At 40.5% G+C, this 13,075-nt stretch overlaps 1 protein-coding gene across 1 annotated transcript in view; it reads right to left on the reverse strand.

Moving 5' to 3' along the window:
• Positions 1-3,333: 3,333 nt before the first annotated feature.
• Positions 3,334-13,075, reverse strand: part of pudp (pseudouridine 5'-phosphatase) — a 30,760-nt gene continuing 21,018 nt past the window's right edge. The window contains exon 4 of the mRNA XM_076723043.1: positions 3,334-5,159. Within this exon, the coding sequence (XP_076579158.1) occupies positions 4,983-5,159 (177 nt within the window). The 3' untranslated portion in view covers positions 3,334-4,982. The remainder of the gene's footprint in view (positions 5,160-13,075) is intronic.

The following is a 13,075-nucleotide window of genomic DNA, read 5'->3' on the forward strand; positions in this document are numbered from 1 at the left end:
CGCCAAAAAGTCTATTATGACAAATAGTCATGCTGAAAAAATTATTTTCTCCCTCTGCTGGAAACCATTATCTTGAAATGGGTCACAGTATGCACAAATGAGAGGAAAGATGCCAAGCTCCACAACACTCTTCACAAGCTGGATTTCAATTTCAAAGACAACTACTTCCAGAAAGGCATCAATGAACTGTTGGAGACTACATACACTTTCACACGCTCTCAATCAGTTCAAACACAGATCCTGGTTCCTCACATATAGCAACACAAGATTAAAGGCGCATTATGTAACATACATTCTTTGAATGGCTATCATCAAGATTCACGGCGGCATTTTGAATCTTCTATAGAAAAAAACCAACCAAATACAGAAATGTGCTGCAAGAAGCACAGATGACAACGGATCTGTTTCAAGGGAGTTCAAAAAAAGTGATGAACCCAGCTAGGACGTACTTCTTGTTGTCATGGTTTGTGACTTTTCAAGTTGTTGAACAACAGCACAATGTTTCACAATTAATCGTGTGTATTTCTTCAGATCATTTAAATTGGCAGGCTAATTTTAAAGGCCAATTTAACAGCAGATATCTGCAATGACATCTGAAGAATGCCATTATGATGGTTAATAAACCACATAAACACACATTTTAGCTCGTTTTCCAACATCGCTGACAAGTAGCCGCAGCAGTGACTTCAGAAGTCACAAACTATGGCAGCAACAATAAGCGTGTTTTCTGATCTGAGGCCTCTCTTGACAGGACTATATGTTGTCTGCACGCCTGCAATGCCTCAGTGGCACTGGGTACGCCTTTAGCATCATTTTTCAACACGCAAAATAGTCCGAATGACTGACAGCACGTTTTCACTCCCAAAGTGTCAAATGACATTGTATAAAGAATGAAAAAATCTGTGCGCACAGGAGGTTGGGGTAGTTGGATGGGTCAGGGATTGTGCCCCAGGTTCATGTGAAACCAAACATGAAGGTTAACTTCTTTTGCAACTGAATTAACATAATGCAAGTAACTTAATGTCTGTAAGTAACGTGCAGAACTAACATGTCTGTGAGGATTCTCGATCATCCAGGTTATGGTTGTCCAGGGAGGGTTGAATCTGGAGTGACTTGGTTGTAGAAACCTGAACACCTTCACCTCTCATCCAAAGGGCTTCTTCAGTTCTAACTGGTTGATGGGGAGTCCCAGATATTTAACCTCAATGGGGTTGTTATCGCACCGCTACCTCCCCCATTTACAATGTTTTCATCCCTTCCCAGGAGTTTTAACAACTTTTCACAGTTGGCCCATGTGACAACCTTAAAGACTGTCATTCCCACAGCTGGTTCCAATGACTCTGATAATGACCCCACAAGGTTTGACTGGGGAGCTGTGTACTTTGTGAAAAATGACATGAACTACCCAGTCACTTAAAAAGTGATGCCAAGACATCCTGACCAAGTACATGCATGTGACAAGTTGGGAGTGCAAATGTGTTGTTTTGTCAGGTTTAGGGAAAGATCATGGTTTGGGTTAAAATAAGGTTTAAAGGTTATCATGGTTATTTGTCTGGTGCGTGCTACCCGCATCAAATTAAACCCATCATGCATGCCAGTGTTCAGCTAAAGCTAACATACTGAGATAGACAAATCAAGTGGATGTCTTCCAAAATGCCCCTTTTGTGTTACTATCAACTGCAGCCCGACAAATAAAATTGTCTTGAGTAACAAAAAAGACATACAGGAGTTTCTTTTGATGCGTATTGCAAACACCAGACAAGAACGTCCTCCTCAAAAGAACGGCAGCTGACTATGATGGATTTTTTCTTTGACTCATCATGAAAATGTTAAAGGCTGTGGATTGCTACAGCTCTCATTGCTACTTTTACCACATATCCTTTCTGATACAGACTACTTTCTGCTGCCAAATAATAATTTCTGGTGACTTTTCTTTTACCTTACCCTTTTCTATGAAAGTATCTTTATAAGACAAAGCCACTTTGGCTTATTTGACTATACAGCAGCAGCAGTGAATTGTATGTGACAAGATTCAATGCTTAAATAAATTCAAAAGGAAGACGCATATCTACTATACATGCATGACTTTGATCATCTGAATATCTGAAAAGATATGTTTGATAAAAAAATAACATGTAACACTTACTAAGGGCCCAATATATCAATAAAAGGCTTAACTCAATGAATAGACTGTATCTACTGCCAATGGTAACATTAGGTACGCTCAAGGGGGATAGAATGGCCAAGGACGAGCAATCAATGCCTTCAGTGAGAGCTCAGATATCATGGATGGATCCAACAAAAACAACCATTCAATGTATACTGACTTCTATTCAACAGGAACAATACTGGTAAGTACTTGTATTTACAATCACTTGTATAGAAATAAATAAATTGGCCAATAAAAGGGAAACAAAGAGAGTGAGGGTGTCTGTGTGTACAGTCAGTCTCCATCTACCCAGGTAGTGTGATTTTGTTTATGCAAGATCTTAGCTGATTCTCCAGGAGAGGGTTGTGCTGTATCCCGTGCCGGCACGTCACACCCTCCAGGCGCACTGGTTCAGGCTCGCCATCTTGTTTCAGAATCCACTCTTGTGATGTCCATACAAACAAACAAACAAACAAAAAAACAACCTGCATACAGCACTACTTGCTTTTAATTAAAATCTATTAATCCTCACTGTACAGTATGAAAACATGAATTCAATGACACAATGCGTGGAGCTGTGCAAATGAAACACAGTAACTTCAGCTTCTATGTTAGCTTATGACTTATGGGGTATATTTTCAAGAATATTGCCATACCAAACACCACATACATTCAGTCTTTCTCCAGCTGGTTTTTAGAATCTCCTACCATACAAAATAAGGATGTGTAATGGTACACATAGCTACAAGACATAAACATGCAACGAGAACAACGCTAGCTAGCATGCTAATCAAGGATAATATCAGTGTGGTTTAACTCAAGGACAAACTCAATGGAGCTTTGCTCGATAAAAATGCAATGAAAGGGGTGCCGCAGGTGGTCAGCCTTTTGGTTTGCATGAGTAGCGAAACCTTGAAGATAGTACTTGATGAAGTTTAGAAAAAGCTGGAAGTATTTGAAGGAATTTCTCCGCTCTAGCGTCAGTCAAAAGAGAGCACACTGTAGCATACAGGCGCACCCTTCTGGTGAAAACGGGGAACTGCATGGAGTTAACGCAATGTTGGTCGTCACAGTTCAGTACAGCTAATGTGGGTTACAGACACATAGCCTAATTAAATCTGAAATCAACGTCAATAATGAGTCAATAATAAATGGAAATTGCACAATTAGAATGCAAAGGGTTTGTGTTATGGATTTATTTGATATTCAAAGTTGACACATTTGAACATTTGAACATTGAACAAAAGACAAAATGTAACACAGCGTGGATGATCCGGTGTGATTCATTCATGCAGCCTTCGATTTGAATCTAAATTGAAACACAGACAACCGTTTCAATGCGACAGTCACTCTGTGGCAAGGATTAAAAGGAAAACTCACAAAGAAAGAAATTAACCGCACTTTAGGCCAGGAGAGGGTAAATGACATGTAAAACTACTGAAAAAAAAAGCCCTGGAGACGACCCCATCCGTCAGGATGAAAGGCCAGAAATGCTTGGAGGGGAAGTGGATGAGAGTGCAGTGAAATCCTATTTCAGCAGCCTGAGGGAGCCGTGGCACCATGCTCCTCCACTGGGTCCCCTGTTAAAGCCTGCTTGGTGAGAGGATGGGGGACATGTCACTTGTGGTAAGCGCAGAGGTATAAATGAGCAGAGATGAAACGGTGAGGATGACTCGCATCCTCTTTTTACTGGATTACACTGAGGAGTAGTGTCTTTGGGATTTCAATAAGACCGCTTTAACACAATGTTTGGACAAGGATTGTGTTGCATAGACAGTATTTTGACTATACCATTGTGTGCGTGTGTGTTGAAGAGCTTCATAGTTTGACTACTGTGCATCTACTTGGCAAAACATGACGCACATTTTTTTTTTTTTTTTTTCAAATACATGATATCTTTACAATTAAATCCAAAATGAATTTTGAATCTGGAGGCGTTAACATTGTGAGATGGTGCAAACCAGCTGAAGTTCCTGAGAGTCCTGTGGAATTTACAATCAGTGTTACTCACCAAACACGTGTCTATCCTTGAGCTCTAGCCCTATCCTTCCTCAAAAAAGCATGTGCAAAGCCAACTGTTTAAGTATTTCAAATCCAGCATTGTTGACATCCATGTTAGCTTGTTAGCAGTCTTCTTCCTCACTGACTTTGTTGGCGCATTGCTGTGTATTTGGTGCTTTTCTGGCAGCCTGTAGATCAGCGCAAGTGTGAAACCACTGGCGGGATGTGTGTGATGTTACCCACGTGCATGCACAAGATTAAGAAACACTGCTCAGTAGTTCTACCAGAGGTCTAAAACTCTACAGGGAACTCTTAAGTAAATGATCTACAAATTGAACTTCACCTACGCTTAGTGGTGCCGTATGTAGCCATGCAAATCGCTTATGTTTCTGCCTCCAGCCCAGTAATTTGAAGGGGAATAGAGTTCCTTTTATAATGTTCCTAATATCCAAAAAAAAAAAAAAAGAAAGAAAAGAAAACAATTAGGACAGTGGCAGATGTCAATGAACCGCAATGACCAACGAACATGTCCAGACATCCCTTGGCTTGAGTGCTAGAAAAATGTGACCCATCGAGAAAGCTGAGTGTTGTGCTGAGACAACTCAAAGGTTTTTTCCAGTGATGTGATTTCACGTTTGACAGGAAACACAAAAAAGGCCACTGACTGGTGCCAACAAAAAACATCAATATCCACCCCAATCATGGTAAGGCATCCATGAAAACAATCAGCTTGGTTTTCTCACTCTATCCTCGTTGTTTCTTTCAAAGGAAGGGAATGGAGAGAGAGACGAAGATTGAATGACACCGTGTGGTTTTGGGTTTGGTCTCGGGCTCAGTCGAATGCTGGCAGGCCAAAGAGTTGGGGCTCAAACTCCTCTATGCTCCTGAGTCGCAGCGTGGCCTCCTGGGTAAGGCTGGGGTCCAAGTTGTCGTCGGGAATCATCACCACCTGCATCCCCGCAGCCAGCGCCGCCTTCACGCCATTGGGAGCATCTTCAAACACCAAGCACTGAGCAAGGACAGAGGAGGAAAACAAAGTGATATTATCCTGTAAGCCTATTAGGTCTACAAGATTTCATCCCTGCAGACGCCACAGAGCTGAGACCAAAAACAAACACAGGAAAAGGGGGAAGCGGGAGCACCATTTCCATTTTCAATGTGATGAACTTGATATTCCTCAGAGGAGTACTGTTTACCTCCGCCAGGTGAAATATCCATTAAATCTACAATTTGAGGAACAGTGCCCACTGTAGCCTCACTTAATTGGCTTTATTTTCTCAGCCACTGTTGTTACTGTTGTATTGTTACCACTGTGTCAAAGTGAAGATAACTCAAACATTAATCCTTTTTTTTTTAAGACTATGGGGTATTACTTGTGCCTAGTATATGCTTACACATGGCTGCGGAAAAATAAGGTTTTTATTTTGGTTTTATTTATTCATTCATCATCAAGATATGTATTAGTGTATGACTGTGTCCTCTTTGTGATGAGATGGTTGTTATTGCACTTGGAAAAGGTAGGAGTGTTGCTAGTTTTTGAGCGCGGCACCTTCTTTGCATCATATTGTGGTGTCCTGAGCTGTAGCAGGCTCATTACTGCCCCCCTGAGGCTGAAGTGAAGAAAACGCTCACTGGTAATTTATGGCTTTTGGTGAAGGCTGCGGTTGTAGTGGATGTTTTTCCCCCCAAAACAGTCACAAGGGGCAACAACCAGGTCCATTGCTAAGCGATTATTACCCTGTCCTGCATATACCATGTTGGCAGAAACGCTAGCCAATTAACAATGATAACTGGCAGTCCAGAAATGCCAAAAGGTAGCTGAGATTGTAAACTGTAAAATGTCAAACTTAGTAAATGTGTTCTTCAAAAAACAAATCTGAGAGACCTTTAATTGGCTTGCTGCCATCCAGTAAACATGCATATTTTCTATTAATTGAGCATGTTTCCACTAAAAATCAAACATCTTTTAGGTAAAATTTCAGTTAGGTACATTTTCATCTGCAAAACTGATTCCCTGAAGCTGCAGTGTTCAGTTATTACTGCGAGTTCTGCTGGGTGACTGAATCCAAAACAAACAAACCGAGCAAAGTTGCACTGCACAAAGTAACATCCAGAGGACCACGAGAGAGAGATTATGACCAGAACCAGAAGGGAAGTAACATTTCTCCTCTTGAAAGTCAAAGACAACTGTATTTCTGTGCTGAGTTTCTTTTCAAACAGGCTGCTGCTGCGGTGAATCCTGTCTAATAAACTCATTGGAAATGGACGTCATTTGTGAGGCAGAGCTCACTGTGAAATGCCAGGCCGAGTTAAAATATGAAAAACATGGAGACTAATTGTCATTTGAAATACTTATCCGTGCGCATGTTCAACAGGGACATTCCAACAGCTCCAGTAAATTAATATGGCTGAACCTGCACTGTGAGGTTAATCATTTTTTCAGGATCCAATAATCACAATCAAGAGTGTGCAGACAGGAAGAGGGAAGGAGTGGTGGCTTAGCTCTGATGGTTAGGAAGAAACAGTTAATACCAACTATTCAATATGACTTGAATATGTACTGAATATGTACTCATACAGCTACTTAGGTAACTGCCTAGGTGTGAAAATCAATCTTAAATAACCCGAATCCACATGTACTGATTAGATAAGTTGAAAGTACAACAACTGAAAAACATGATACATTATATTTGTTTGCATTTTAATTCACACAGCACAAAGGAGTTGTGGTCTAAAATCGCAGTTAGGTGGTGTGTGAAAGTGAGGATCGAAGCAAATTGATGTGTTACATTTCATACTGAAATCATTCAAAACATCCACTGCATAATGCTACATACTGAAAACATGGACTTGATAGTTACGAGTCAATGGTCTCGTTCGAGGATCTGCACAGTGAGTCTATAGTTAATGCAGGCAACACAAATTCAATAAGACAACTCACATGGAGAGTCGGACCTTATCCTTCACCTCTACCCCCTGACAGAAATCGGAGAAGCAATACTTGCTCAATCAGCTGAAAATATGAGTGTTACATGGAGAACTTAGGAAAAATGTTTAGCAGTATACAAAGGCTGAAACAGTCTAATTTACTTAACTTTGTCATTTCTGGCCTTATAGAATATCCCTTAAACACACCTGTAAGGACTGGATATCTGATTTCTGGCTTTAGTGACAGCAGCGAGCTGAACATATATAACATTGCTTTCAGCAGCCTCATCAGTATGATTAAGGTAAAGGTATTGCTATGATCATTAGTATTGCATTTATTGTGGCTTTGTCCACATTTATCTAAGGGCACTTTCAAATCTGTAGTCTTTTAGTTGTTGTCTGGTTCATGTCCACATTGACATATTTCAAACAAACTAAGAGCTGTAAACAATAAGTCCTTAGGATGGAGTTTTGGCAACCGTCAGCTTGCTTAATCATTTCTACATGGACCCTGGGGGTGACTGCCGGTCATCCAGCACTTGCTTTTTTAAGTGTATCTCCACTGCAATTACTGTGGGACTGCTTTTGATGGTCTGATTCAAGAGGAAAAATGACAAAATTATTTCCATAGATACAAAAATTGCTTACACAGATTGCTTATGATCAGGTTGCTTCCCAAACACTTAAAAATTTAGAAGATCGACGTAAAGGTAGCTTTGTTTTTTCAACTGATGCTTCATTCAAATATCCACTGTTATGAAAATTCTGTGGTTGGTCCATTTGCTTTAGAAGCCTCTTTTCATGCTGTCTCAGTCTGGTTTTTCAGATTTATTGGCAGTTTTCACACCAGTCGAAACAAACTGGTACGCAAGCATCAAGCAGATTTCATGATCTTTGGCCCATGATGGTAAAAATATGCAGACTAGCATATTCTTTCCATTAAAATTTGCCTTTTGTCAGCATCTAGCTCCAAAATGCACTAGTGTGTACAAATCTAAGACACACTTTCTAACAATCTGTTTCTAATTATGCTTTTTATTGTAATTTGTATTTATTGTGCTGCTATACGGTATAGGTTACACAAACACAAGTCTTAGAAATGGACTTAAACACTCTGTATTTTCACCTGCTGTCAAAGTTGAATATCTTACTACCCATTCAACAAGGCTGAAAGAGCAGGAAGACCATTTCCTGGACAAAAACACTGTTTTGTTGGTAAGTAGGTAAGTGAAGTGTCCTTGGCTCTGAATCACTCTGAGGAGGAGTGAGTTCATTGTTTTATACAAAAGGCCTTTCAGGCAAAGTAAGGAAAATTGTGTAAAGAATATCTCATGAATACTATTACAAGCAGAGAGAAATAAGAAATAAAAGTGCCTTATTTGTATTCATGCATGTGTATATTCAGTAAAAGACTTCAGCCCACCTTCTGAAACAAAGTGAAAAAGGTTTCTCAACAGATAGAGTCGTTTATAAGATCAAGGTAGGGAGTGGTTCTACAGGAATCACCAAGCTAATGTCAAGTTGACACATAGCACAGCCCAAATATGACACTCAAATGTGACTGATGTTAGGTGTGCCTTCATGTGCATGGGAATGTATTTCAGTACATGTACCCAGGCTGCCCTGGATGCATGCAACTGCTTATTTGTACATATACACAGTGTGTGGTAGATGGTGGGTGGTGTCATAAGTGGTGTTAACTGTAGACATATACTGTACACACCAATGTCAGATCTATGTGTATATGTCTGTGGTGCTTATAATGTCAATATTCTGTCTTTTCATGCTGTATACGATTGGTTGGTTTGTTGACACAGGTCATAGCAGGAGTCACATTATGGGAATTTAGCACTAAATATCAAACGCTATCAAAATTTTGCCTTTGTACACCAAAGTTTGACAAATGGTGGATGTGTTTCACGGATAGATCTAGGACCGCCATTTTAGATTGATGACATACGATTTCATCCCATTTCTCTCACGACTGTCAACTGTGAGCCAAGAATCGTACATTCGAGCGTATGTAGAGGCCTTTTGATGGGGTTGATGTCAGGCCTCTATGCAGGCCAGTCAAATTGTTCGACACTAAACAGGGAAAACCATTTCGTATGGATGTGTCTTTGCGCATGGAAGCGTTGTCATGTTGAACCAGGAAAGGACATTCCCCAGACCGTTCCGTCTACTCAGGAACAGGTGGAACAGATCAATTTTTCAAGATCTGTATCAAACTTTTGACTCAAAAATTACAAATTCAACCTGGCTTTTTGCACAGACTCAAAGGATGTCTGTCTTCTTCCAACCATAAAACTATTGTGCAGTCAACCTTCATGTCTGTCCTTGACTATGGAGATATTCTGCATTGCCATGCTGCTCCATCAACACTTCAGCAGCCAAACCCTGTGTTTTTTCTTGGAACTGCTTTTATTAATTCCTTCTTTCTTATGTAATTGTTTTGTTTCTGTTTGCTGGTCGTGTTCTTGTCAATGTTTTTTTGTTCTCAGGTCTCTTTAGGAAAAGAGAGCTTAATCTCAAAGAGACTGCCTGATTAAACAAAGATTAAATAAAAATGATGTTGCATGCATATGAGGGGCCGAGACCAAACTAGGAAAAACCCTTTTCCTGAGAGCCCCTGACCCAAAGAACACTGAACAGTACATGCCACATACTTTTGGCCTCAGTCTGCTTCAAACAGAGTGCTACAGCACTTGAGAGTGCCTTTCAAAATCGGGCAGACAAATTCTGCAACATTGTTGAAAAGATAATCTGAAAATCTTCAATTTACACAAGTGTGCAGAGGTGTGAAAGTAGCCAGGGTTTGAACTTCTCTCCCGAGAGCTTTTTTTCCACACTATTCTTGTATGTGGAACGGAGTGCAACACCATGAATACCATCGAAGGGGGAGATTAGAGTCTTAGCTTCTTCCCATTTCTACAATTCAAGGCTACAAGAAGTTCACAGAGTGGGGAGGGAGTGGGACAACCTGCCTTCCAGTGTGGCCATTCAGAACACATAGGAACAATTTTACTTAATTAATAGTCAGGCAAGACATCATGCAAATTTATCTGAAACATATTGAGGTCTTAATTCTATTTTGTGTAAAATGTGGTTTGCATGCACCATGCAGGCGAGGCGAACAATCCTGGAAGGCTAGCAAAACCAGAAACCATGACAAACTACTGCCAAAACGCCACAATAAATCAGGAAATCAAAGGCTGTGGGTGGATTCTCTTGTATTCAACTTGAAATGTCAATACTAAATCTGTTTCATCAAAAAACTGAGCCTTTATTTCCAATCAGCATTACATATCGCAAACTGCCCTTTAAAACAAATTTGAAATGCCTCCATGTTTCTGTGGATAGTGAGCTGTACAATGAATCTAAAGCTCTACAGTGGCTACAAAAAGGTCTGAGAAAGCCTTAAGGACCTTTGTTTGTCTCAACTCTAATAACCAGGTAGAACAAAGAGGCCCCATTGAGTCAAAAGAAACCCCTAATTGACTTCTATGATGTCACTAAGCCTGAAACTGAAGGATGTCGAATAATGACGGCGGAAACACTGAGAGTACACAACGGAAGGCCCTTGCTAATTCCTTTTATTAGGAGCAATTAATACGGGTAATGTCCCAATGAGCTCGTGAAATGACCTTTTAATCTGCTTCCAATGTGCTATTCTAAAATAGATCAAAGCAGACACAGATGCATTGCCGCTCACAGTGGCTTGACGGCTCGGGTGAATTAGAGATGGGCATCAAGCTGTGCCTACGAAAAGTATGTGCATGAACTGAGATACAGACGGAAACAATCGAAACTACAGTGCCACTTTAACACTTCAGATCTGAAAAGCCAAGTGCAAATACATCCAAGCGTCCCTCCTGTGATAATGGCAGCTGAAGCGAGAGTGGAATTGAACATAATTCTTTTTTTTGTCTCTCACATTAAAGCAACAGGAAGAAAGTGCTTCCAACAACTTTACCACATGTGGTCATACAGACGAAGCATTTGTCTGATGCCGCATGAGTGGACCAATTGAACAGCCTGTGTGGGCAAGAGAGCAGTGATCTCTATCGATGACAGAAAACTTTAAGGCCTCAGCATGCTTCAACAGGGCCGACAGCATTCGACCTGGTCACATTTAAAGGCAAAAATCTTGTCACCTATTCTGATTTGAGAAGGGGGAACAAAAAGCCTGCCATCACAGCCTCCTCCTCCATCATCTCCCCAACATGTCAGATGTTGATCCCATGATTCCACTGTAGTCAAGGGGGTTTCAGACACTTGGTTTGATGCATAGTGAGGACTTTAGTCTTACTTCTAGTCCATCCATTCAACTGCTTCAATTGGCAGTAACCTACCAGTTACCAAACACTGTGTTATTAACACTCTCTAAACCAGGGCTTCTCAAAGTCCAGACCTCAGTTCCCATCTGAATCGAACTGCAAGTCATTCTGGGCCCAACCCATAATGTCAATTGGTGGCCTGCAGGTCACATCCATCCTGCCAGCTCCCCATCCGGCCTGCACAATAATGAATTCAGAAAATGCATGCATCTAATGTTAGCCACAAGTGGAAAGGCTCTGGTCCACTCTGAGAGTGATAGTCGATTAGCGTGCCCCTGGCAACAAGCTAAAAAGTCCATAATTTATAGTTCACCTGCTCTACAGAGAGTCACAGAGAATCACAAAGTTTGTCTATTAGATGCAAGAGGCAACAATTGGGTTTATTTTAACTGCTGTATTGAGTCTAAAACTGGCTATTTTATTTGCTTCCTGGGATCCTTAAACAGAGTTTTTTTTTTGTTGAAATAAGGACTGAAATGTGGGTATTTGCCTTGAGCACTGACTGCCTCTTCGGTGGAAGTCTTCTCTGGTTAAGTATCTGGTTTTCTTTATGGATTTTCCATGTTTTTAAGGAGTCTGTTCATAAAAATAACATTTATTTTGAAAGAAAGTGAAATTATTAAACAATAGCAGGCTAATTAGGATTAAATAAATTTTAACTAAATAAGTCCAATCCCAACAGATAAATTCTGGCCCTTGAACAAAAGCAGCTTAGGACCCCTGTCACCTTTTATTATGAACAATGCAGTATGAAGTGTAACGTTTTCTATTTTGAAATAAAAGTCAGAAATAAATATGGACTGATTGCCTGAGCCTTTCCTGCCTCTGTTTCATGCTGGTCCAATCACAAGAGATGTGACGTTAATTAATTGATTAAATATTATTTTGTTATCACCAATCTCTATAGACCTCTGACTTTGAATTAAAATCAGATGCTGACCTTTGAGTAATAAGTTTAAGAACCCCTGCTCTACATTGAAGAAGGGCCTACCCTCATTTGCATGGAAAAAACAGGCTGGACTGTGTTCCAATTTGTGATCTGGTTTACAGAGACACTTTCATGAGACTAAAACGTGTATTACATCACATCTGAATATTGTGTGGATGTGAGACACTTGAAACTGCAGTAGGAAAACAGAGCAGCACCAATAGATGAGTATTGCTGACTATAGCCCAAAACCATGTCCCAGTGGTGGTTGTCACACAAAGAGGAGGTGTTCTGCTTGTTAAACATCCAGCCGCAGAGCAACAAAGCCTCATAAAAATGTAACAAGGTAAATCCACTGAAACTCACTCATTTTAGAGGGAGGAAATAGTTTACTACCTTTTCAAGCGACTACGGTGGCCCGCCATTCAAGAAAATGTGATTAAGTTCCTTTTATGATGGCCTTCCAGTGGAAAAAAAAACATAAAGTGCCCACTAGAGTGCCCTTCCAGTGGAGAACACTGACTGATGTAAACACGCAAAATATCACTTTTGCTGTTGACTTGAAGGTCAGTCATTAGCAGTGCTGAGGAGTTAAGAGTTCAGCCTGACTGTGTTTGCTCATATGAGTGGGTAGTTCTCGCTACAATACGTATATCCAGAACCATATCTTCCATGCAACACACAGGCAGACACACATGGACTCGCAAGGCGAAAACAGTACCAGCCACTGGT

Source organism: Chaetodon auriga, chromosome 23, assembly GCF_051107435.1.
Source record: "Chaetodon auriga isolate fChaAug3 chromosome 23, fChaAug3.hap1, whole genome shotgun sequence".
Lineage (NCBI taxonomy): Eukaryota > Metazoa > Chordata > Actinopteri > Chaetodontiformes > Chaetodontidae > Chaetodon > Chaetodon auriga.